General features: G+C 45.9%; 1 protein-coding gene across 1 annotated transcript in view; it reads left to right on the top strand.

The window, feature by feature from the left end:
- VIPR1 (vasoactive intestinal peptide receptor 1) overlaps positions 1 to 24248 on the top strand; it is a 100005-nt gene extending 75757 nt beyond the window's left edge. The window contains exons 7-13 of the mRNA XM_048313360.1: positions 2783 to 2936; positions 5302 to 5362; positions 7682 to 7751; positions 10623 to 10714; positions 15471 to 15600; positions 16253 to 16294; positions 17414 to 24248. Coding sequence (XP_048169317.1) covers positions 2783 to 2936; positions 5302 to 5362; positions 7682 to 7751; positions 10623 to 10714; positions 15471 to 15600; positions 16253 to 16294; positions 17414 to 17605 — 741 coding nt within the window. The 3' untranslated portion in view covers positions 17606 to 24248. The remainder of the gene's footprint in view (positions 1 to 2782; positions 2937 to 5301; positions 5363 to 7681; positions 7752 to 10622; positions 10715 to 15470; positions 15601 to 16252; positions 16295 to 17413) is intronic.
- The last annotated feature ends 800 nt before the right edge of the window (positions 24249 to 25048 follow it).

Genomic DNA, 25048 nt, shown 5'->3' with positions numbered 1-25048 from the left:
CAAGATTAAATTTTCTTATTGACTATGAGGAATTCAAAGAGAAGCACAAATGTCTTGGGTCAAAGAGTTTGTCAAGAGGGGTCAAGAGTTCAATGCCTCATTGGCTGGAGGCAGAGTCCTTCCCAGTGTTCAGCCATTGGAAGCACATGTGAAAAGAGAGGGGATCCTTGTGGGAAAAGCAAAAGGCCAATGTCTGATGCAGCTCCAAATAGAGGAGCCCCTCGGGTAGATGTGCCATCCACAAAGCCAAGGGAAAAACCATCTCATGCCACATCTCATGTGGACATGAGCAGGGCAAGATCACTGAGGAAAGACAGGGAAATAAGCTGTAAATGAGCCTGTGGAAGAAGAGAGAGTAGAAAAAGCAGTGATGTAATTCAGCTTCTCCTGGTTAAAATGTCTGTCCTAAAAATAGCCTGTGTTAGTCTTTCAACAGTGACACACTGTGAGGTCTGCTCTTTATGAAAAAAATAAATTCTAGAGATGCAATGGCTCATCTCTGCCCCGTGTCTGTCATCTAAAGGATAAGATATCTTACATACATGAGGATTTTGTTCCCCAGCATTGTAACAGCCACTCTGAGGCTGAATTTAATCAATCAGGAAGGTGGAGACCCATTACCAAGTCCTGCACGGAATAAGGTATCCCAAAAGGCAGGAAGGGCTGTTTTCCAAATGTGCCGCTGAGTTGGTCTTTGAAGAGGATTCAGTGGAATCCTCAACAATCAAACTGCACCTCTCATAGAAATATCTGCTTTAAACTTACCCACTTAGGCAATAGCAGCAAGCCCAGGCAGTGGGAAAACGCCATTATTTAATTTTAAGGACAGGACAGTGCATCCAACTCTGTTCCAGTGCAGAACATCCCCGTGCCACAGGAGATCCCTGGCAGCAAGATGTTACTGCCGTGTGCTCAAAATGGTGCACAAAAATGTCCTTTCTCCAGGTAAAACCGAAAATTCCAGGGGTGGGGAACTGCTCAAATAAGCAAATATCCCTCAGCAGGGAGAAAAGAATTGATCTGTTACAGGTCCCTCAGAGAAGAAGTTGCCAAATCCCAGCTGCTGCCCATGCGCGTGGAGAAATAAAACCATAGAATCATTACGGTTGGAAAGACCTCAGAAATGATCGGATCCAACTGCTAGCCTGATCCACCTCAGCTTTGTGACAAGCCACCACCACCTTAAGGGAGGAATTAGGGCCAGAGGCTGCCACAAAAGCAATGTTTGCCAGCACTGGGAGAAGAAGGGATGGATTTGCATCTGCAGTTTCTGCTGCCACAGCCTGGGTTCAGCACAGCTTTCTCTCGGTACAGCAATAGTCTGCAAAGTCAGGCTGGAAGTCCCTTCCTGAGAGTCTCTGCTGGGCAGAAAGCACGTGCCCTGTTTGTGAGCAGCCTTCCCTCGTCCTGTGAAGCCTTGCAGTCCCTTGTGCTGTGCTCCAGCCTCCTGCCTCTGCCCTAAGTTCAGTGCAGCCACCCAGAAGGGATCCTCTGATGTACAATCTCCAAGGAAATCCTTGTTTTACAGGCAGGTGGTTGAAATGCATTAAATCTTCCCCCTTAAACCTCGTGTCTCACCTGGGAGCTGCTGAATTAGGGTCAAGAGTGAAACCATAAAAGAATTCAGTAGCGCCAGTAGGGCTGAGGACACACACACAGATCCCAGCTGGCTGCAGACACACCAAGCAGGCACTCAGGCTTTGGGGGAAAGGAAGGAGCGGTGGCAATGTCACAGAGCCATGTGCACATAAAATCAGGGAGAGACCAAATGTGTGATGATGCCATCGGGATGAGGCTGCTGCATCCCCAGCCTTTGCCAGCTCAGCCCTGTGCCACCTTCCCTCCCCAGCGGTCCCTGAAGTCACACACAGAATATTCTGAGTTGGAAGGAGTTCACTGCCTGCTCTGCCTCCACTTTCCCCCATCACCACCCCTCAGCAAGTCCGTGTTTATGCTCTGCCTCACAGGAGGGAGCTGAGGTGCATGGAAGTTGTCAGGAGTCCGTGAGCATCCCCAGTGTCACACACTGATGGGTTTAGGGGAGGGCTGAGGGTGGGGAAAGACACTCCCAAAACATGTGGCATTGAAAAAACACTTTCCACACTTCTTCTTTTAACCAGTGTTTCATAGCAACTGTTTTCAGCAGGAGCATGGAGGGAAATGGGGTCTTGTCACTGGTGCAAATTATGGCTCTAAATTCAGCATTCTACATGTGCAGGACACCAGGGAAGGGCCACTAACCAGGGAGTGAGAGCAAACACTTGCCCCAGAACATGCAGGGTATCAGCCAGGCAAACTCACTGAAGGCAACAGGGCAGTTTCTGAGTCAACATCTCAAGGATGTGCAATGACGCACTGGGTGCAAAGTGTCAGAAATTTCCATTTTTTATTTATTTCTTTGCTAAGGGAACTGTTGCCATTACCTGTGCTGCAGTGAAATCTCCACACAGCAAGTCACTGTGTTTAATTACTCATTCCCTGAAGGTAAACAATTCACCTTCCCTTTTCAAATCTCTGCCCTTCCAGTGCAATAAAAGCTGTGCATGCTTTTGTGTGCTTACCCTGCTTCTCCTGCCTATCCTTTATTTTAAAAATACGTATCCCAGTCCTTCTTTTCCTAAAGGGGAGCAACTTTTTTTTAGACTTGGCTTTTCACCATAGAGTTGATTCCATAAGGAGTTCAGGTGCTGCACAAAGCAATCCCAAAGATACACCCAGAGCAAGGTTTCCTGGTAATTTGGTCTTTCCTGCACTTCACTACTGTTCATTTCTTCTCTTCCAGGTAGGCTGCAAGGCCATGATGGTTTTCTTCCAGTACTGTGTCATGGCCAACTTCTTCTGGCTGCTGGTGGAGGGGTTGTACCTTCACACCCTGCTGGTCATCTCTTTCTTCTCCGAGAGGAAGTACTTCTGGTGGTACATCTTAATCGGCTGGGGTACGCATCTCCTCCCCAACGGATGCCAGGAGGGGATCCTGAGTGGCATTTTTAGCAGGAATTTAGCACAGATACCTGAAGGCTCAGGTGGGGCAGAGATGTAGAATACAGCACCCAGCCCCCCTAAATCCTGAGAAGGATTTGAGGGTTGCTGCTGGATGAGAGGTTGGGCATGAGGCCAAAACATACCCAGAAAACCAGCTGTGTCCTGGGCTGCATCAAAAGAAACGTGACCAGCAGGTTGAGGGAGGTGATTCTGTCCCTCTACTCTCCTCATCTGAGACCCCACCTGGAGAGATGCATCCAGCTGCAGGGTCCCCAAAACTGGAAGGATGTGGAGCTGTTGGAGCAACTCCAGAGGAGGTCACGGAGCTGTTCCAAGGGCTGGAGCCCCTCTGCTCTGGAGCCAGGCTGGGAGAACTGGGGGTGTTCACCTGGAGAAGAGAAGGCTCCAGGGGGCCTCAGAGACCCTTCCAGGGCCTAAAGGGGCTTCAGGAGAGCTGGAGAGGGACTTAGGATGAGGGATGGAAGGACTGGACACAGGGAATGGCTTTGAACTGAAAATGAGTAGATTTAGATTAGATATTGGGGAGGAATTCTTCGATCCTGACTGGGATCCCGAAGTTGATATCATGCATTGGCCTTAAATTGTAAGGATGGATCCCAGCAAGGCAGAACTCCTGGACTGAACCAGACACTGAATTCAGGCCAGCAAGCTGCCTTGAGATCCCATCACCTGTGTGCTAATGCTGATAACCTTCTGCTCACTGCATTGATGATTTTTCCAGATTTAACACAAATCTGGTCTCAAACACATCAAATAAAATAGAAACAAAATGATAAATAAAATAAAATAAAATAATATAAAATGTGCAGAACAAAATAAAATAAGAAAAATGGCAAGGAAGAAAGAATTAAGCTCTTCACAAAGTAACTCACAACTGAATTGCTGACTTATGCAAATTAATCCTACAAGATCAACTTCTTTTATTTCTCCAAAAAGGGAACAGAGATCTTTTTCTCTTTTATGCCATTTAGTTGAAGATTTATATTTAACTAAGAAGATAATTTTCTACTGCCTGCTCCTGATAGCAGAAACTGAGAAATAATTAGAGTGGGGAAGAATCTTGAGAAGAAAAGATAAAATAAAATTGTGCCTTGTCCAGGGATCCACCTGGGCTCGGGATTTGATCAGTTACCCATGGAGTAACTTCCATCAAAACTGACAGGAGCTACACTCGGGTTCACACCGCAAAAGAGAAATGATTCTCCGTGCTCTGAGCAGAAGGAGGGATGATGGGAGCAGGTCTTGTTCAGTTAATCAGGTCAGACCTTCGTTAAACTCACCTTGTGCTCTAGATATTCTTTATTTCAGCACTGGAGAGCTGGAAGGTTTTAAAGAAAAATGCACGAAGGTAACAATTTAAATCACAGGAAATTTCTTGCACTCTTAACGTGTCCTGAGGTTGCTTGGGAGCAGAAGGGCAATTCCAGAACACAGCAGGTGGTTGAGGGAATTTTTGGCCTTCCAGTCATCCATCATTTGCAAGGGCATCAGGGATGGATCTGGAATGGATTATGCATGAATTAATAATTTGGATGTGCTAATTACAGTTCTTTCTGACTTTAGTAGGGTTGCACTTGGAAATGACTGGTAATAAACTATAGACAATCTGTGAGTAACACAGAGCAAAGAGACGTGTCCTTCCTGGAGTATTTCCAACCTAAATCCAGTCAAAGACAAGAGACAGAGAAAAGAGCCAGCGCAAGGATGGAACAAGACCACTTTAGTCTGGCAGATCATGGAGTGAGGAGCAGAAGCAGCTTCACCTGGCCAACTACAGACAGCTGCGTGTGAACTTGGCACTCCAGGCTCCCTTACAGGGCAAAAGAGTCCAGGGATATTTCATATTTATTGTCCTAAATCAAACATTTAACGTAGCTGGATGACCTGTGTGTGAGAAGCACATAATTCTGCCCCTTGATGCTAAAGAGAGCCTGTGGTGACCTCCTCAGGTACAGGTGTCCGCACTGTAGGACTCTCAAGTGGTCCCTATTCCCTGAATTTCACCACTGGAAGTTTTTTCTAGGCACTGCAACAGGAATATCAACGTGCTGGGATCAGTTACAGGGAGCTGATCTTGCATGGCCAGAGGGAGGGAAAGGCAATGTTACCTCTTTGGGTTGACAACGTGAAGCATTTTCCCACTCCTGAGGGAAGGCATCCCCTCAGTCACTCAGGAGAGATGGAGAGCGAGGGAGAACAGCCCTGAGAAATTAGGCAGAATTTAAATAATCTGGTAATGAAATCAGATAACCGTTTGATCATGATTTCTGACAGCAACACCATCTCTTCTCTGCTCAGGTGCCCCCTCCGTTTTCATCACTGCCTGGACTATTGTCAGGATTTACTTTTTCGATGTTGGGTAAGCCTGCGCCCTCAATTATCTTTCCTTTATAATTCTGCTCACCTTTATGGTCAAGGAAAGCCCTGCAGCCTTAGGAACCCACAACCCAGCAGCAGTGGAACCTCTCCCCTGTCACCAGGAACCAGGAAATGCTCCAAGATCTCCCTGAAATGTCACTTTAGGCCAGCGACACTCTCCCTGTTTTCTTCCCAATGCCTTGGTCAGGATATTTGCAGGGAATTTGTGAGCAGACCTTGATGGTTGCAGTTGACCCCCTGCTCAGAGCAGAGCTTTGCACCCTGCAGAATTGACACTAAACATGCTCATGCAGCAAGGAATTGATAAACACACCCAATTCTCTCTCACAGAAAAAGGCTAAAAATTCTGTGGGTTTTTTTTTTTCCTCAGGCAGATTATAGTCTCTATTCTTCATCCTCTTTAACCTAGCAGCAGCCTTTGATATTTTGTATGAGAAGCAGACAGAATGGAGCTAAGAAATCAGGCAGATACCAAAGTTATCCAAGGATATGTGCAAGCAAAGAGGATTTGATCCTGAAATCCTCATTCTTGCTTTTATTCAAGCAGTCAGACTGCAGTAATTGGAATGGGTTTTAAAAGAAAACACCCCAAAGAGATGCAGAATCAAGTGTTTATTCTCTCCTCAGTGTGCATTCCCTTACTTCTTGCATTTGCATCCTGGAGTTAACTCCATTTTCTCCCGTGTGCTCTTCCCCTCCAAATGTGTCCTGAGTTGCCCTTTTTTCAGTACAAGAAGCAGCTCAGATTTCTCATTGCATTTTTGATTTATAGTCACGCCTGCACATTTCCTGAGGGCTACTCACTTCCTTTATGGTTTCACTCTATCTGCATAAAACTGACCTTATTTACTCTGTTAATAAATAGCCTCTACAATGAGACAGAGACAGGAGGATTTAACCATTCTGGACACCAGTATTCCTTACTATATATTCCCACTCAGCTCCAACAATTCTTAATAAAAATACAGACTTCTTTGCATTTTCTGGGGGCTTTAAAGCCCTACATTTTTGTGCTGAGTAAAACAGAGCCTGAATTTACAGAATATATTAATACCTAACATAGATTTTTTTTTTCATTACCTGCAGAGAAAAAAATAGCAGGAAATTAATCCAGATTAAATAAACCCTAATTATGGAAGATTGGTTAAACAACACTAAGCCTCTATTTAAACATTCTAACTCCAAATGAAAGTGACCTTCATTCAGACTGTCTCAATTTATTTCAAAAATGAAGTGCACTAGACATAATGAGGGCCACTTTAATTCTAAATGAAAGGGCTGCATACACCTAACTGGAAGCATCTGGATGTGAGCAATTTGCTCCATCTCCCTTTAGAGTTAGTGGAGATTTAGTCAGTGTAGTCCACGGAGTGCAATTTTTATCACCCTAAAGTTGGTGCTTAAAATAGGTCTCAGGAACTGTGCCCTAAAAGTGCCTCTCTTCATCTCCTGCTGCCTGCACTGCCAACACTTGGAATTAGAGGAGCCGAATCCGTGTGAAATTGTCTACAGCAGGCTCCCCTAATCTATTCCTAACATGAAAGCTGCCCAATTTCCATGAATGTTTTCCTAAAAATGCACCTTCTCTCACCTGACTCTGCAGATAAACATGTCCCGAGCAGTATCAGTCATTTCCACATCAGTCCTTTCCTCTCATTTCCTCGTTGGCTTTAAAATGCAGTCCCAGGTGAGTGGTGGTGTGTTCAGGCAGTTCTGGCTTCAGGAGGAAATAAATCCCACCCTGGACCCTGTGGACTTTTCTAATTCAATCCATAGCTCAGGTGCAGCTCTCTGGATTTAGTGAGGCCAATCCCACCACAGGCTGTTATCTTTTTCAGAAGGACACGATGGATTGGTTTTTTTCTGATGGTGCCAATTACTCTGTGCTTACCAAACCTCCTCCACCCAGGATGGTGGAGAGTGCTGGAGCCCTGGTGAATCTTTTCATAGATTTTGATTGATTTTCATGGTTTTGACAGAATTTCCCTGCAGCAGAGCTCAGTGTAGGAGAAATTAAGAAAATCACCACCTCGCCCACATTCATGCTGCCTAGCATCCTCCAGCCCATTCCATGGCCAAGGGGATAATCTCGGCATTACGTCTGGGATATCTGGTACCTAGCAGCGCTCACAGCCACTGCAAAGCAAGTTTTGGCCATTCCCAGTCCATACACACGAGGTTTAGTCCTCTTTGCACAACCCAGCCTAGCAAAACTTAGCTTTTAGGGAAAGCTGAGAAGGTTACAGACCTGCTTGCTTGCTGTGCTTGATGTTTTAAGTCTGGCTTTGTTTCTTTTCAGGTGCTGGGAGGAAGTAGTGGAATCCCCATTCTGGTGGATCATTAAAACTCCTATTTTGGTGTCTATTTTGGTAAAGTATCAGCACATTCTGCTGGCTGCAAAGCCACCTTTAGTCCTAAGTGGGGAGGGGTGAAGGGGTGTTGAGAAGTGTCCTGTAAATGTCCATGGAAAATGCACTGCCAGGTAAAATCCCACTGTACACTGAACGCTTGCCTTAGGATGAGGAAGTTCCTCCTCCAGAAAAACACCTTCACCTGTAGCACCATGGGAGTTTGAGTGACCAGGCCGCCAAGGTGGAGCTCCCTTTGAGGTAGCTTTGGCCACCTCCATCTCTTTGGTGGAGTGGCCATGGGAGTGTGCAGCCAGATGAGGTTGAGGAATGTTCCTGAGAGATCCAGGAAAGGCTTGTTTTGCCTAAGGAATCAGTGGATGTCTGAATTCCATCCAGTGACCAGTGCCAGGAGTGGTTTTGTTTCTCTGAGCTGACCAGGAAGACTTGTCCTGTTGTAGATGTCAATACTACAAAGTAACATGAGATGAGTCTACCACCAATTTCTGCTTAGATAAAAAGGGAGTGGATGAATTCCCTCAGGAATCTGCCTCTTGCATCCAGTACAGAGCTGCATTCCAGCTGTGTATTTTTAGTGTAAATTCTAGAGGAGCTTGGCCAATTTCCAGAAAAATCAACATAAGTGTTTGATTTTAATTCTCTGGATATGATCAGTCCTGACCATAGAAACCAGGACATTTCTGAGGAACTCTGGGTCCTTCCATCCTTGTTGAACATTGCTCTGTTGGGCATGGATTCAAACCTTAAAACCAAATGAACTGGAGTTAAACTTAGCTTTGACTTTTCTTAAATGAAGGAAAGGATGTGGGAAGGGAAGCAAAAAAAATGCAACAGAAATCAAATCAAATATATCTATTTTTAAAAGAAATCTTTCCTTAGACATTCTTCTTATTCCTTGTACATTGTGACCTTTAAAAGAAGACTTTTTTTTTTTTTTTTTCTGTAGCATTTGTCATGCAGGGATTCCAAACTGAAAGTTTTAATAATGACATCTTGCTCTGTTTACTTCACTGATAAGAAATACAGTACTTAGATGACATATCTCCAAATATTTATGTCATCCTAGAAAGCTATAGATAGTACTTTCCCTTTCCTGAGATAAGCTTTCAGTCAAAAATATACCCCATTATTCTCCTCGGATCAATGAGTCTGTATTTTCTTTTGACCAATAAATCTTTTCCTCATTGCCCAGCAGAATTTACCCAGCAGTTCCTGATTTTCCTTCAGCAGATACCCTATAAATCTGTCCTAAAGGAAGGGCATGATAACCACCAGCTGATGAACAGCAGGTTTCTCTGGAGGGTAATGCAGCATTTCCTCCAAATCTGTGGAGATACAGCTGATATCTCAGTGTAAGGAAGAAATACATCTACAAGATCTATAAGATCTTTAAGATACACAAGATATATTGTACATTCAAGGTGTTAAGCACTGGGACACATCGAGTACCTTTGATTATACTCTGGGTTGAAAAAATAATCTAAACAACTTCTCCAATATCCTGATTGCTGTATCTTCTACCATGGAATGCCAAGGTTATACTATGCCCATATGTCACATTCCACTCCGTGTTTGCTCTTGACCGCTCCAAGCCAACACAGTCAGTATTTAATTGCTCCATTCTTGCCTTCATTGCAGCAGCTTGTGTGTTATCAATGCTCATTAGTGTAATTGATCTAGATAATACTGGTTTGAACTAATAAATTTCACTTGCCACCAAATCAGACACACAAACCATTTTTATGAGGAAATAAGTACAAACAGAAACTATGATAAATGGCTCAGGATAGGTAAAAAGTGATTAAGCAATGCATCACAATCAAGAAATGCAATTAATATCCAATCACTCATAGGCTTTGAAAAAAGAGTGTCTATTTGAGAGATGGGCTTCAGTCTGTTTTATTCACCTTTTGTTGAGATAAATGTAGGAATTGCTGGAAGAAATCTTAAATCTATTTTTTCAGGGAATCAGATTGGCTGGTTTAACACAATCCCTTCCAGCCACTGAGCCTCTAAAAATCAGAATCATTTACACATTCACTGACCATGAAAGGATAAAGAAAGGGGTTGTGTGCCAAACTAAAATTGAACTAAGTTCCCAGAAATGTCACTGCTTTTCTGCTGTCTGTGTTGCATGAGTAACAGGGTGACTCAATGGATAGGACCTTGAAAGAAGTAGATTTGCATTCAATTCATGCCACCAGGACATTCCCATTCCTAGCTCTACACCTTTGCTATTAAATTGCTTGAGTACTTTGGCGGAGCACTGTGAGATTTCAGGGTTGAAAAGAACCACCTAAAATCTGGGTATCAGCCAGACTGCTCCAGGAGAGAATGTTTCCCGCTACCTTGGTGAGGTCTATCCCTTGCTGCACAAGGTCTCCAGACAGGACATGGCCAGTAGGATTGAGTAGAGGCCTGCTGGAGTGGATTCTGCTTCGTGTTTTGGTTTGCTTTCCCTGGCTCAGCACCTCAGCGTTTGCCACGCTCAGCAGCCGGTCCCATGTCCTGGGATATCCTACAACTTTGCCTCCGCCGCCCCGCCGCGTCCCAAGGCTCTTTCCCCGCCCCGCCGTCGGCACTCCCGCGCGCAGCAGGACATCGTGCGGAGCTGTGCTCTATGGGCTTGACATCATCATACTTGGGATGTATGACACGAAGTCCCAAGCAGGCTGATGTCAGGCCCAAGATGCCATCCTGTGTCGGTTTTCTGTGTGCTCCCCCCGAGCGGGGCTCTCTGCTCATGGCTTGTTAAACTGCAGCTCGTTCCATGGCCAAAACATTCCAGTGAAAGGAATTCCCCTCTAGTGACGGGCTCTTCTTCCTGGGGAAAAATGCTGATGGTTTACTCCTCTCTTCCCATCCCGACAGGTGAACTTCATCCTCTTCATCTGCATCATCCGTATCTTGGTCCAGAAGCTGCATTCCCCAGATGTTGGGCACAATGAAACCAGCCAATACTCGTAAGTCCCCGACTTTTGCAGCCCTATCCTGTGGTTTTTGAGAAACCTGCTTGGCTGCTTGATAGTTCGTTATTGCTTCTTAGTTCATGTCTGTCTGCACTGATCAGGATCAGTTAATTTTAATTGTTTAAAACAGATTAGAATTTAGGAAATGGAGCATTTGCTAGAACAGCTGAGCAGGTTTTATGTCAGTTTGTGGCAGGTGAGAAAGATTTCTCCTGGGATTAACGATGAAGAAATAAGACTAACGATAATGATCATGAAGCAAAATATACTTTTTTCTTTGAATATTTAATATTTATTGGGTTCTGAAGGCAGAGGGACCCTGATAGAAAACAAAAAGTTGCTGTCCACAGTGTATGGGCTTTTTCTTTCATGACCCTCAGTTTTAAAGAAGAAGAGATCTGGAAAATTAGCACACTCAATAGAATCTATGACAAGTTTTCCTTATCCTAAAGCAGATCTCTAAACTAGATTGGATTAATTCAATACATTTCTTTTCCTTGTTGAGAAGGATCACTGTCTCAGAAGTTTTGCTTGACTTAATGCTTTTATTCCAGGGATATGAGGTTGACCTTAATGGGGCTTTATATAATGAACAACATGCAAGAGAGATCAACATCTCTCTCAGTGGCCTAGGCTGGTCTCAGCTGCAGTATTTTAAGAGTGAAAGAAATGTCTGTGTGAAAGGATTTATTCTGGCTCCAATGCAAATGAAATAAAAGTCCAGACCAGATTATTTTTGACTCTTCCCACTGTTCTGGCTCCGCTTTTCAGCTATCCTGGATAGTTATTAAATGTTTCCTAGAAAATAATTAAGTGCAAAAGTCCAGTGTCTGCATGGTCACTGTTCACAAATCTTTGTCTTCGGAGGGAGTTGCGCTTTTGGGTATCCTGAAAAATCTGAGCTCAGTTCATCTTCCTGCAGGATGGAAAACAGTAACAATATGTTCCTTAAGTCCTGCCCAGCTGCAGCACTGAGCCTTTCTCTCTAGTGATGGTGAATTATTCATTTCATCTGCCTCAAAAGATTCTCAGATTTATGAAAGGAAATGCCAGTTTTTGACCTTAATTTTCCTGGCAGCAGCCAAAGCCAATTTACCTCTTTTTCTGTCATTACAACACACCAACATAACCAGATCCTGTGCTTTCTGTCACCTCCCCTTCTGGATTTCCAGCTGGGAATTTTATCTTTGGACCCCAGGTTTGCAGCAGGTACATAGATTAAATCAGCATATTTAGATATGTTCTAGGATTGGGCAGTGTCCTGGCACTGCTGGCTCCTGTTCACCTCAGCAAAAGTGCTGCCAACATGCATCAGAAGAGTTATGCCCAGATTATCTTGGAGGTCATGCTGGGCTTTGGGTTCAGGACACATTTTCCTGTGAGGTGGGAGCTGCCAGGAAAGCTCTTTTTGCCTTGTAAACAAATGTAGTGCAGCAGTTGGTAAAACACAGTTCCCCTCACTGACCTGCCCAACAGGGGGTTCTGCTGAAGGACAACTGATCCTCACATCTACAGCTCCTCACCTTCCTTCACCACCTGGAAAGGCAGCTCAGTTCCATTAGGGAATGAATCAGTTGCTCACTTCACAGAAATCATGGAATCCCACAAGGTTTTGGGTTGGGAGGGACCTTAAATCTCATCCGGTTCCAAACCCCTGCCATGGGCAAGGACACCTTCCACTATCCCAGGTTGCTCAGAGCTCCTTCCAAACTGACCTTAAAGTTTTAGGTTTCCAAGCCATACGAGGTGCTTTAGGACACCTCCAATACTTGCTTGGACCTGGCACAGAGGACCCAGGACCTGTGGGAGATTTGTCCCCTTGTACAGTGGCACCTGGCCACCAGCCATATTCCCTGGGGCGGCTGGAAATCTCTGTTGACTGTGTTGACTGTAGTAGGTACAAGACACCACACTTTCCTATGGAAACACATATCAATTGCCTGAAACTGAAGGCTGAATCCCACCAAGGTGAGTTCTCAGTGTGGTCCTAAGATTTTTACTTTTAGACAGCAATCTGTGGAGACTTCTGGGGTCCAGAGCCTGGGGTTTGCCAGCAGGACCCAACCGTTCTCAGCAACAAACTGCTGCTTATGAAATGTTGAGGGAGCAGGGGGTGTTTAGCCTGGAGAAGAGGAGGCTCAGGGTGACTCTATTGCTCTCCACAACTCCCTGAAAGGAGGTTGGAACCAGGTGGGGGTCAGGCTCTACTCCCAGGCAACGAGTGACAGGATGAGAGGAAATGGCCTCAAGTTGTGATGGGAGAGGTTCGGGTTGGACTTTGGGAGGAATTTCTTTACTAAAAGGATTGTGAAGCATTGGAATGGGCTGTCCACGGGGGTTTGGAGCCTCCATCCATGGAGGTGTCCAAGGAAGGCCTGAAGGTGGCACTTGGTGCTCTGGGCTGGTGACAAGGTGGGGATCGGGCACAGCTTGGACTCGATGGTCTTGGAGGTCTTTCCCAACCCAAATGACTCTGTGATTCTGTGTGGATTCCACCTGCCAAATCTTAGTCAAAGCTGTTTTAAACTAACAGCATCCTGGATATCTCACTTGCATTTCTCCCTGTTTCTCATGTGTATTTTGTACTGTTTATTTTCCACAAACATGGCCTGCTGACATGCTGACAGCGTTGTTCAGTTCCAAAAGGTTTGAGTTTAGCTGCAGGCTGGAAGTTCAGGTGCGCTGCTGACTCCCTCATTAATGCTGCACACAGGGAACTGGGCTTTCAAGTACTAGAAACTGCAAAAATGAGTCTCCCAAAACAGTTTTCTGGAAATGACGGGGACATGTGCAAGAATAGGACACCAATATTCCAGGCAAATAGAATTTGTCTTCTGCAACAGAAAACTTGAGAAAAATTCATCTCTCTCCATTCTGTTCCTGTCTGTGGATCAGTATTGTCATCAAAGTTCTCTGAGTAATTTTCCCACTATGATTTCAAGGAGAGTGATGGAAATGTTGGTTCACTCTTGCCCCTTCCCAAGGACAGGAGCAGGTTCCATGCAGGTTACTGGACATGTGTTTTCCCTAAGTTACCTGTCACCACGTGTATCTGTCAGAGAGGGGAGGTCTAGGATGTGCTGGGAATGAGAGTAACGAGGGTTTTTGAGAATCCATGGCTTCCAGCAGATTTAACCAGCTTTAGACAATCTCCCAGGCAGTTCTGCCTCCTGCATAGCCAGGGTTGAGCTTCCTGGAAGAAATTACGCTGTGACTGGGGAAAATGATTTTCCTTTAGCAGGATTGCAGTGGGGTGGAGTCCTTTAAATATCACAGAGCCCTTGCCTTGATGCCAAAATAAAATCTAAAACTCAACACCTGGTTAAGCTCAGTGTTGGGAGCCAAGGACTGGTGTGAGGAGCTGTGCAAATCAGAGAACAGGGCTCAAGGTTTGTCATTTTTGTCCTTTTCATTACCACAGGAGGGAAAATATTGTAATTAAGGCCCCAATGCTGTCTTCAATGATAAGATAAAATTTTTCTAATCCATTGGAGGTTGCAAACAGCATTTCTGTGAACGTGGTACACAAAGGTGGCATCACATCTTCTCCTCTAGGCTGATGTTCCTCAGAGACTGGGGAGAGAGGAGAGATCTCAGCAAAGCCATTGTTGATATTCACTGAACTGCTTGGAAAATGAGTGACTTTCTCATATGTCAGGAGCTGGGGGAATTAGGGCTTGGTCACACCAGTGTGGCTCCCACTGGCCAGAGCTGCTTCTGAGAGTGAGGAACAGGGAACTTGGATGATCACCAGAGATGGTGACAGTCCCGTGGCAGAGCAAGGCATCCAAGAGAACTCAGATTTTGGATCCCCATGAGCAGGGATGTGCCTGCTAGTGAAGCATGTGGGAAAGGCAAATTCCTGTAAAGTCCCTCAGCTTCCTGCAGGCTCTCATTTTGCCCAGGATGAGCCACAGCCTCCAATCACAGCTTTAATGTCGAGCTGCCTTTGGGCCAGGCCCAGGAAAAGCTGGAAGAGCTCTGCTGGGAGACGCAGGGATGTGCCTCTGCACAAAGCTGCAACATCAGCCTCCCCCGTGGGCTTGTGCAGGTGGCAAATAAATGAAGATGGTCTGAGAGGACTGAGCCTGATGAGGCTTTGGAGGTGAAGGGATCGCAGGTGGAAGAATGAATATTTCCAATATCCCAGCCTTAGCTTAATTTTCTCCAGAAGCCTCTGAGAGAGGGGGAGATGCCACAGGATGTGAGTGACCAAGGGAGACAAAACCCCCACAAGCATCCTTAGACCCTGGATTTCATTTTCTTTCTGCCAGCTATTTTTTAATAATGATTATATTTAATACATTATCATCTCTTCCTAATTAGACCCCTGATTACCCAGCATGATGCCATTAAGCACTAATACCGTTCATCCCCCTCCTTTGGAGACATTCATTGTACAGTAGCCTGTCATTATTCTGAGCTAAACATACCATTTCTCTCCCAGAAGCTGTAATTTTCAGAAATCCCAGGCAAACAAAGACATTGCTAGATGATGATTTAGCTTGTGGAGATGAAAAAAAGATCTCTGGTGGGAGGGGAAGAAGAGAGGAGGGAGAGAGCGGAGCTACTGGGAATAAAGACATCACATTTTATGGTGCCACCACATCTGAAATCACCAGCTATCTGCAGTCTGTGGGACAAGGAGAAATAATAAATGTTTGGGGTTGCACAGGGCTCAGCTGCAAGATTCCTCAGCATCTTACCCTCTTCCCTCTCCCCTCATGGCTCATGTTTTTCTTTCCTACAGGAGGCTGGCCAAGTCCACTCTGCTGCTGATCCCTCTCTTTGGCATTCACTACATCATGTTTGCTTTCTTCCCTGACAATTTCAAAGCAGAAGTGAAGCTGGTCTTTGAGCTTGTGGTTGGGTCGTTCCAGGTAAGCCACCCTTTGGGCCACCAGGTCTGTCACCAGGTCTGTCAGGAGGGAGAAGCACAATGAGTTTGACATGGCAATCAGCAAACATGGTAATGAGCTGGTTTTTCCTGGACATGCCTCATACTGCTCCTGTACCTTTGTGGAAAAGCCACTCACTCCAGCCTGGCCAGGATGGAAGATAAATTTATATTTTGCCCTCTGGAGTCCCAGAAGGAGATTCTCTCTCCTCATTCTAGGAAATGAAAAGAAAATGTTCCTCTGTACATTGGTCTCTCTGGTTTTTTCATACTTAAGAGAGAAAAATGAGCACCTCAGTTCAGTTTATATATTATTGGCGTGTCCAAGGCTAGGGTGGATGGGGTTTTGAGCAGCAAGTTTCATTCAGTGGTGAATGATTAACATCCCTGCCTACATCATCATCACTGCACATCTGGCATGTGGAAGTGTTCAAAAAATGTGCAGATGTGGCACTTGGGGACATGGGTTAGGGGTGGGCGTGGCTGTGCTGGGGGAACGGTTGGGCTTGATGACCTTAGAGGTCCTTTCCAACCTGAACAATTCTGTGATTGTGTGATCTCTCCATTGAGAGCTGAATGGATCTACACTCTCTCCTTCTCTGTAGTGCTAAAAGCCTGTTCTCTCCTTTCCCCAGGGATTTGTGGTGGCTGTTCTGTACTGCTTTCTCAATGGAGAGGTAAGACCAGACCACCAGTATCATTTGGGTCCTGTTTGCAGCTAGGACAAAATGAGTGTGTGTGGAGAGTGGATTGAGACGTGTTCTGATCCTGATCCTGTTGTTACAATACTGGGGGGAAGCGTCCAAATCAAATCTCTCACTCCAGGAAAACAATTCAACTGTTTACCTGGCACTTTTCAGCACAGTTAATAAAAACAATTATTAAACACGTCAGGACTCGTGTGTGCACTGTAGCATTGCTGCCAATCCCATCCTTTCCTCACGAGACACCATCAGCAGAACTCCTGTGGGAACTTGCACAAACCCTGATCCCAAAGGATCACCTTCAGCAGGGCAGGATAAATCCCTTAGTTTCACACTTAGTGCCTCCAGGAATCCTCCCCAGGATCACACCCACTGCCAAAACCAGCACAGGCATTGGTGTGACTTGTTAGGCACAGAGCAGCAGGTGAACGTATTTCTGGAAGGCATTAATCTTGCCTTTCCCACATTTCTAGTCCTGGGATTCTCATCCTGGGATTGTGCCCTTCCTCATCCCAGAGCCCCTCAGACACAGCTGTTTTATCTAATTCATGCTGTTATCTAAAAATTTGGACGAGAGGGCTGCAGGAGGGGACAAGGACAGCAGCCAAGTTTGTTCAGGATTTGAACTGGGACAGCGTAAACCAGGTTATTTCTGTAAACTCTTTCAGCAGGAACAAGCAGTTTCTGTCCAAAAAAACCAACAAAAAAAGCACAGCTGTATTGACAACTTCACAAACAAGCTGTAGGTAAATCATTTCTATTTGGACCAAAAACAGGGCAGTGGAAAAAAAAGCATCTTAATTATACTCACAGAGTGTTGTCATTGAAGTTAAGTAGTCTGGCACCTTGACTGTATCAATAAGAAATTCCTTTCTGATGAAGCTCAGGGATTTCTGCTCTAATAATTTACTGACTGAAGTGTCCCCTTTTGTCCTATGTGGTTAAAAGTTCTGGCCAGGCTGAGTTTAGTGGCCTTTATAAAGTAATTCTTGGCCCTGTGGTGGGTGGGTTGCCCACAGCTGCTCACATCATCAGGTCAGAACACCACCAAGTGATGTTCTGTGCTGCCTTTTGTGTCTTTCCCGTGCCCAGGTCCAGGCTGAGCTCAAGAGGAAGTGGCGGAGGTGGCACCTGGAGCGGTTCCTGGGCTCGGACATGAAGTACCACCACCCTTCCCTGGGCAGCAATGGCACCAACTTCAGCACTCAGATCTCCATGCTGACCAAGTGCTCGCCAAAGACGCGCCGCTGCTCCGGGTTCCAGGCCGAGTTCTCTCTGGTGTGATGGGGAGAGGCTCCCCAGGCACTGAGCATCCAAAACTGAGACACAAGGATCCCCGGGAATCAGTGATCCCATGACAAATCCCTGTGAAATGACCTGCTCCACATGAGCCAACAGAGGACACACAACTGGAAAAGCCGCTGGCATCCAGAACGAGATCGGACAAGCCAAGAGGCAGAGGAACACTTTTGCTCTGCCTCTTTTCAGGCCTTTCACTCTTCAGTTTCAAGCCCTTGGGGGTTGATAACTCTGAGGAATGGTCCCAGTTCCTTGAGGACAGCCTGGGAGATGCTGATGTGTCATAAATAATGAAGTACAGGGGGTAAGGGAGGGAGAGCCTCAGTCCTCAGTGGCTTTACCAGAACTGGCATCTCTGAAAAAGATAAATTGCACTTTTAAAAAAAACAAAAATGAGCCAGTAAAGGAGAGACAGGAAGCAGGGAAAAAAAAATGCCAAACGTATGGATGTGCCAAAATTCCTGTGGATAAGAGGTGATGATACAGCACCAAAGACGGTGTTGGGGACACGGGGAGAAGGGACAGGAGGAACGTGAGCACAAAGGGAGAGGCCAGCGCATGGCCCCTGCATTTTACACAGGTGGAGATGAAGCTGCAGGACCAGGAAAGCCCCTCAGAGGATGCCCCGGTGTGTTCTGCTAATTCCCCTCCATCCCTGGGGGAGCAGAAGCTTTCCAGACACCCTTGGGGGCCCTCAGGAAGAGCAGATCCCTGAGAAGGACCGGCGTGAGGACGCCCTTCTCTGCACTGTGTTTGTGACATGGTGTTTTGCTTGGTTGTGTTCCATGAACAGGAAACTCGATTTGCATGTATAAAAACCAGGGCCAGATGCCAAAAGCGGAGCACGGCTGTGTTTTTTCATTCTCTCCCTAAGTTCTCCCTTAGATCTCGGTGCATGGATGCACCCAGGATCGTCAGGGACCAGGGGGAAATAATTGGGCTGTAATTCATTTGCACTCGCTTAGCACACACTGCCAGGAAAAGGAGATATAGGGCCCTGTAATCCCTAATTGAATCAGAGCTGCCATAAGGAGCTACTCTCCAGATGAAAAAATTAACGTCACAGCAGCGGGTAAAATTTCTTTCATCAGAACAAGGTTGTCTCAGCACACAACTGGCACTCCAGGAGGGAGGAAGGAGTGAAGGAGCTATTAAATTGGTTTCTCCTTCAGGTTTTGTGGGGAGCTCTCATCCTACATGAAGGCATTGTTAGATCTTTAGGACATGTGTGCATTTTACCTCTTTTCTGAAGGCCTGCTAGTTTCCTTCTAGGAGCCTACTTGAAGAACGCACATGGATCCCATTAAAAACAAGGAAGTAGGGGTTTTTTTAATTCTTGTTTTCATGGTGGAGAGGCAAAGGAGAGATGTTAAGTCCAGTCCTGCTCATTAGAGGCAACCCCACAGTCCCAAACTCAGTCAGAAGACAGAAAACACACAGATACAGACACTCATGTTTGTGTCCCACCCAACTGCATCAAGTGGGGTTGAAAACATTTAATGCTGAGGGTGGGAAATCCCAGCCCAGCTCACACGTACCCTCAGTAACTGGGCTGCTGCCATCCTACTAAAACATGTCCTTGTGGAGGAGGTCTGGGTCACCAGCACCAGCACCTGGAGAGGAAGGTGGGCTCCACTTTTAGAGTTCAGAGATCTCAGCTTACCCACTTTTATTTCTCCACAATGAAATGCAGCTCATTGGAGGGGAGCATCTGCAGCCTGGTGGGATTCTGGGGGTTGTTTTTCTCACTTCTTTGCTTGCCTTAAGCACCTGTGATGCCAACAAACCACGTTGAGCCCAGGAGGAGACTTGCAGATCAGGACATCCAGTTCCTTTGAGTCCTGACAGGGCAGTATTCCATGCCATAGCCATTCCCAGAGCCTGTTAGCAGTTGAGCTGGATGCTTCCAAAGGATTTCTCTGGGTGTGGGACTGAGAACAGTGCGGGGGGCTGGAGTCAGAAAGGGGCATGAGAAACTGTGATGCACCAAGGGCAAACTTGCAGTTGTGAGTTTTTAGGGAGCTTGCTCAGGTCCTGTCACAGTGTAGCTGTGGCTACCCAGCCTGTAGGTCCTAAGAGGATAGGAAGATGTGAAAATTCTTGGAATTACAGTGCTGGTGACCCCAGGCTGGCCAGGTGTGAGCCAGCTTTGTTATGACTACTTTACACTGAGCCCATAACAGCAGTGAGGATCCAACTCTGACATTCCATACGATCATCAAAATGCGGTCCCCTGATTCCCAAAATGCAGAGAAAGCAAGAGGGTGTTTGAAATTTCCCTACTTTCCTTGCATTGAATCCCTTATGCCTTGGCACCCCTGAAACAATATCCCACTGAAATCCATGAGGTTCTCAGAGGCAAAAAACCTTTTTTTTCAAGTGGTCATGGCCAGAGTTCCAAGAAGAGTTTGGACAATGCTATCAGGCACTTGGTGTGATTTTTGGGGTTGTCCTGTGCTGGGCCAGGAGTTGGACTCGATGATCATTGTGGGTCCCTTCTAACTCCAGATATTCTGTGATTGTCTTTGGTGCTTGTGTTGCTCTGCTGAGAATTTTCAGACCTGGATTGGGATTCACCCAGGAAATACTGGAGAAATCCCACCAGTACCACCAGTTCTTCTCCTGTGCCTGGTTCAAAGCAAGGATTTGACCTGGATTTTTCCAGCTGAATGGCTGACTTCAAGGAAGCCCAGAAGCAGCAAGGGAAAACTCTGTCTCAGCTTCTAAGTTGTTCCGCTTGGTGTAAAATGCTTTGTCTCACTGGTTCAGAGTTTGAAGCAGTGTCAGTCTGGGAAAGATTGGATTCATCAGGCTGCAAAGCCACTCCCTCTCTTCATCGGGTAACTATTTATGCCCAGCAAAACTGATGGGCTGCAGAGGAGACCTGCCCAGTCTTAGGAATGCATCCACTGAGGTGCCTCAGGTGTGAACTGGAATTTCAGGTCCCAGACAAGCAGCAGAGAAGCTGGAGCACAGAGCTGTAGAGCAGAAGTGAAGCACCACTGCCAGCAGCCTCCTTTGTGGGATGTGAGGGAATCCCTTCCCATCTGTTCCGGGCAGCCTTGCTGGGGGAAGGCCCACGAGCCATCAGCACTGAGTCACACTGTGCATTTTCCCTCTGGTCTTCACCTTCCTTCCCCTCTCCCTGCACTCCCTTTTCCTCCCCACGTGCAGGACTCTCTGCTGTGTGTTTGCAGCTTCTCTCGTGTTCCAGCCCTGTGCTAACCCGTGCCAGCACCAGCCATATGCCAAGGACAGCCAGGAAAGGTTTGCTTTTTGGAGACGTGACAGGGAAAACCCCATCTGGTTATTTACCCTCACCACAGGCTCCTCTGCAGCCTGGCAGATTCACCACCAGGCTATTCTGCATGGGAGCCTGAAGATGGGATGTTTCCTAAGCTGAGGGGATCCTTCAAGAAGTGTGGAGTACATCAGCATGCCAGAACTGTGCCCCCAGGCATCCCACTCACAATTATTTCATTACTGAACATCCAGCCACGTCCCCTTTCTGCTGTCAGGGGTGGTTGAGAGATTAAATGAGTGTGCTGGATATACCTGCTGTGACAGGCATGGCAATGTCAGTGATGCAGAGCTGCCAGCCCAGCTGCCTTGGCCTCATGTTCCAGGAAAACAGAGGAGCTGGGGGGTGAAATCAGAGCTTTTCACTCTGGGGGCGTGAGCAACTGAGTGAATGATGACCCTGGGATCAGGCCCTATTTAACTGGCTTAGTGCAGGAACTTGGCTCCATAACTTGGCCTTGTCTACTCTGTTTTTCATCCAACTCATCAATGAAATGGAGTTCAATGACTTCACTGCAGATGACAACATGGAGCAAGCTGTCCTGGCCCCGTGGCCTGGCCCCATGTCCTAGCCCCACACAGAGCACACAACAGAGCTCAGCACTTTTGCTGCTCCCCCAGCACCAGCCTGACCCCCCTGACCCCAGCATAACACAAGACTGACTCCAGTAGGGCAACTGCATCCATTTGCTGCAAAATAAGATACGAGGTGTACCTCTTAGGAGGTATTAAAACTTCTTCTGCCTCTGTTGAAAGGCACAGATGTGTTTGAGGATCATGAATTTTGACTCTGCATAGAAATAGAGCCAAATTCTGATCCTGCTTGCACCAATCAGTTCACTGCAGTGACTCCTGAATTACACCAGCATTTATTTGGGATATGCCTTCAAAATAATTCCTTTTCCTTCATTCTGGAGCTGTTTACTCCCTTTTTCTATCAGTGAGAGAGCAAGCCCCTCCTGTTTAGTGCTTCAGTAATTTTATTATTAAAAATTATTAATAAATATGGAACAACTACATTATAAACAACAAATTATTGTCTCAAGGTCTAAGACACAAGGTTCAATGCTAACATTAGACTGTAGATATTTCTGTTCAGCTGGGACCTGTGTTGCTTAGTGACCCTTTCACAAGCAGCAAGAAATGAGAATATGACATGGTTTAGGGTTTAGAAAAGAAATTCAGTTGCAGAATTTTAGGGGCACTAAAATGAACCAAGTTTTTAAAATCAGAGTTGTGTGTGCAGCAGCAGCAGCATTGCTGCAGTTGTGGAATGAAAAAGGGAAAAGCCCAGGAGATGAAGCACCTGAGCATTTTGTTTTATTTTTGGTTTGTTTGGGGTTTTTTGCTAGGAAACAAGTTATATTTTTCTCAAGGAAGGTATCACTGGAGAAAAGATGCTTTGTACATGAACGAATCATCAGATTTCCTTCTTTCTCAATATCCCACTGGGTTCCCACTCATCTCAAAAGCAGTGAGGGTCATGTCTGTGCCACAGGGCTGAGGGATTAAACCCAATTCTCTGCTCCAATCTGATGGAAATGCTTTCAGAGAGAGATGCACCTGCTGATTAATGAAGGATTGTCAGTAATTTTTCAAAAGCAAAATGAAGTTCCAAAGAAAGCTCAGGAGTGAATGAGCATCACTTGGCTCCACGGCAGGGATTAAAGGGGTTTGGTGGGATTGTCTCCATTCCTTCCAGCTTCACCCCAGGGTTTAAACAAGGGGAAAGGAAATATGGGGAAAGGAAATATGAAATCTTTTCAGACTAAAAGGGAATCTCTCAAACTGGGAAATGCCAATGTGTGTCTTCATGAAGCTTATTTTATTCTGACCACACTGGTACCTCTTGATTTGGTAAACAGCCCGTGGAAATACAGGTGGAGCAGAAGCAATGTCCCTTCCCTGGAAGGTGAATCCAGCTGTAACAGGAAAACATAAAACATTCCTGCTGTGTCCCAGCTCCTGCTTTCGGGTTGGGTATTTGTCTGGGGTGTTGGCACAGCCCAGGTTCCCTCCCAGCCTTGTTCTTCCCTCCACAGCATCTCTGCACCCATGAATGTGCCAAACTCTTGGGGACAGGGATTGCAATCCTGAATTCCTTGGCTCACAATGCAACTTTGCACTTTTCCCACCCCAATGCTGAAGGAGCCAGCACCATAAAGCTGCTTCATTGGCGATGAACCTCAAAGAGCAGGGGGTCACACACACCCACATCCATCCAGAATGACTCTGCTGGCATCACTCAGGCACTAAACTGCTGTAATAAGGGAAAGATTCAAGTCCCAGATTGGCACATGGAGTCAGATGTCCCAAAACGTGGATTTCAACTCATTTCCTTTCAGTCAGTCAACTTTTCACCCTCTCTCCAAACCCAGTATTTGCAGAGCAGTCTGATGAGGTAGCATTGCAGTGACTGACCTTCTTATTGCCCCTGGAGACTTGTGCAGCCGTAAACCATGGCTTTTAATCAGGAGGTTTTTGGGACCACAGACAATCTTTTCCACCTCTTCCTGAGTGTCCTAACTTGCATGATGTTGTGCTACATCCTGAAGAGCGCTGGGTTCGAAACTCTGGTTATTTCTAGAATACTGCGAAATCCCAGGGGAGAAAACAAACTTTGGGACTGGAGACGACGGGTCTGTAAGGAAAGTAATGCCCTCTTGTGTTCTGAGGGCCACACCCTGAGGACACACATGTCGGCAGCACCAGAGCACCAGTGTTTTATACCCAAGTTTTGTGGATATTGTACATTTGTACACAGAGGAAATCTGAAGAGCACATTAAAAATAAAAATTACAAAAAACCACTATACCCCCCCCACATTTTTGATACTCAGATGATGATGATGATGATGATAAATCAAGTTCGAAATTGCATTTTTGAACTCAAAAGTGCATTTTTCAGAGCGTGTTTCAAACACCTCCAGCTGTGGGTCAGCAGCTGGTGCCAACTGACCCTTTGCACTCAAGCTGTAAACACCTCTGCTCTGCCCTCCTGTAAATAGGCTTTGACAGCAGAGGGTGATGGACACTGGCTGTGAGCAGAGAATCTCTGTCTCTGTGGACTTTTCTGCACCAGGTGCTTGTGATGTCTCCTTCATGCCAGCGAGAACGGGCCTGCTTGCTCAGCACAGGTGAAATCTCTGCCTTGTTCCATGGCCTTTTGCCTGATGTTATTTATTTTTGGTCTGACTCTGTACATCTGCAATGAAGTGGCTATTTTTCTTTTTTTTTCCTTTGTATTTGGTTCACCTCCTTGCTTCAGAGGGGGTTCTTCTCTGTGGTTGACACTGCTGAAAACAAGCAATAAAACCATCGTGAAGACATTGTGTCTGAGGTGTTCCACCTGATATTTTAATTTATTCCTCACAGACCTGGAGGAGACACAGAGAAGGAAAACTAAGAAGGAAGTTGTGAGCTGGGGAGGCTCTTGCTTAGAGCTCAACATAATGACCTCATACTTTGAAAGGTTAACCAGATAGACCAAATCACTCTTAAAGTCAGAGAATCATAGAAATATTTGGCTTGGAAATGACCTTTAGAGGCCATTTAATTCTTGCAGTGAGCAGGGACATCTTCAAGCAGATGGGGGTTCTGAGGAGACCTTCTTTCAGAATATCTGTGCCAGCTGAAGAACCAGTACCAAGTCCAACATAAATGACCCCAAAAACCTCCACCACTGCACGAGCTGGGTGCATGGACGGTCCTTTGGGGGCAGGACTGTGCATGGAGGTGACAACCATGAAATTACAAACAATTCCAAATTACAAAAAATTCCATTGCCTTGGCACAATCAACAGGTCTGAAATGATTCCTGCATTTATAGGAAGGTACAACTCCCCACACAAATACAGATGTGTTGCAAGTGGAGGATTGGGTGATGGAATATCCTCCAACAGAGGTCTTTATTGCTTGTAACAAAGCACGAGCCTTCCTCTGTGCTGGATAAAAGCCTGGCAGGCAACCACAAGTGAACAAGAATTGTTCATATAAAAGACACATTATTTGATGCACACGAATATCGGGCAGTGAAAATAGATCTCGACAAGAGGTCAGTTATTACTGAGTCCTCAGAGGCTCCGTGGCTCTCGTGCCTGAGCACACAGACACGGGATGGCTCCAGTAA

The sequence above is a fragment of the Corvus hawaiiensis genome, chromosome 1, assembly GCF_020740725.1.
Source record: "Corvus hawaiiensis isolate bCorHaw1 chromosome 1, bCorHaw1.pri.cur, whole genome shotgun sequence".
NCBI lineage: Eukaryota > Metazoa > Chordata > Aves > Passeriformes > Corvidae > Corvus > Corvus hawaiiensis.
This window is presented reverse-complemented; position numbering and strand designations above follow the sequence as displayed.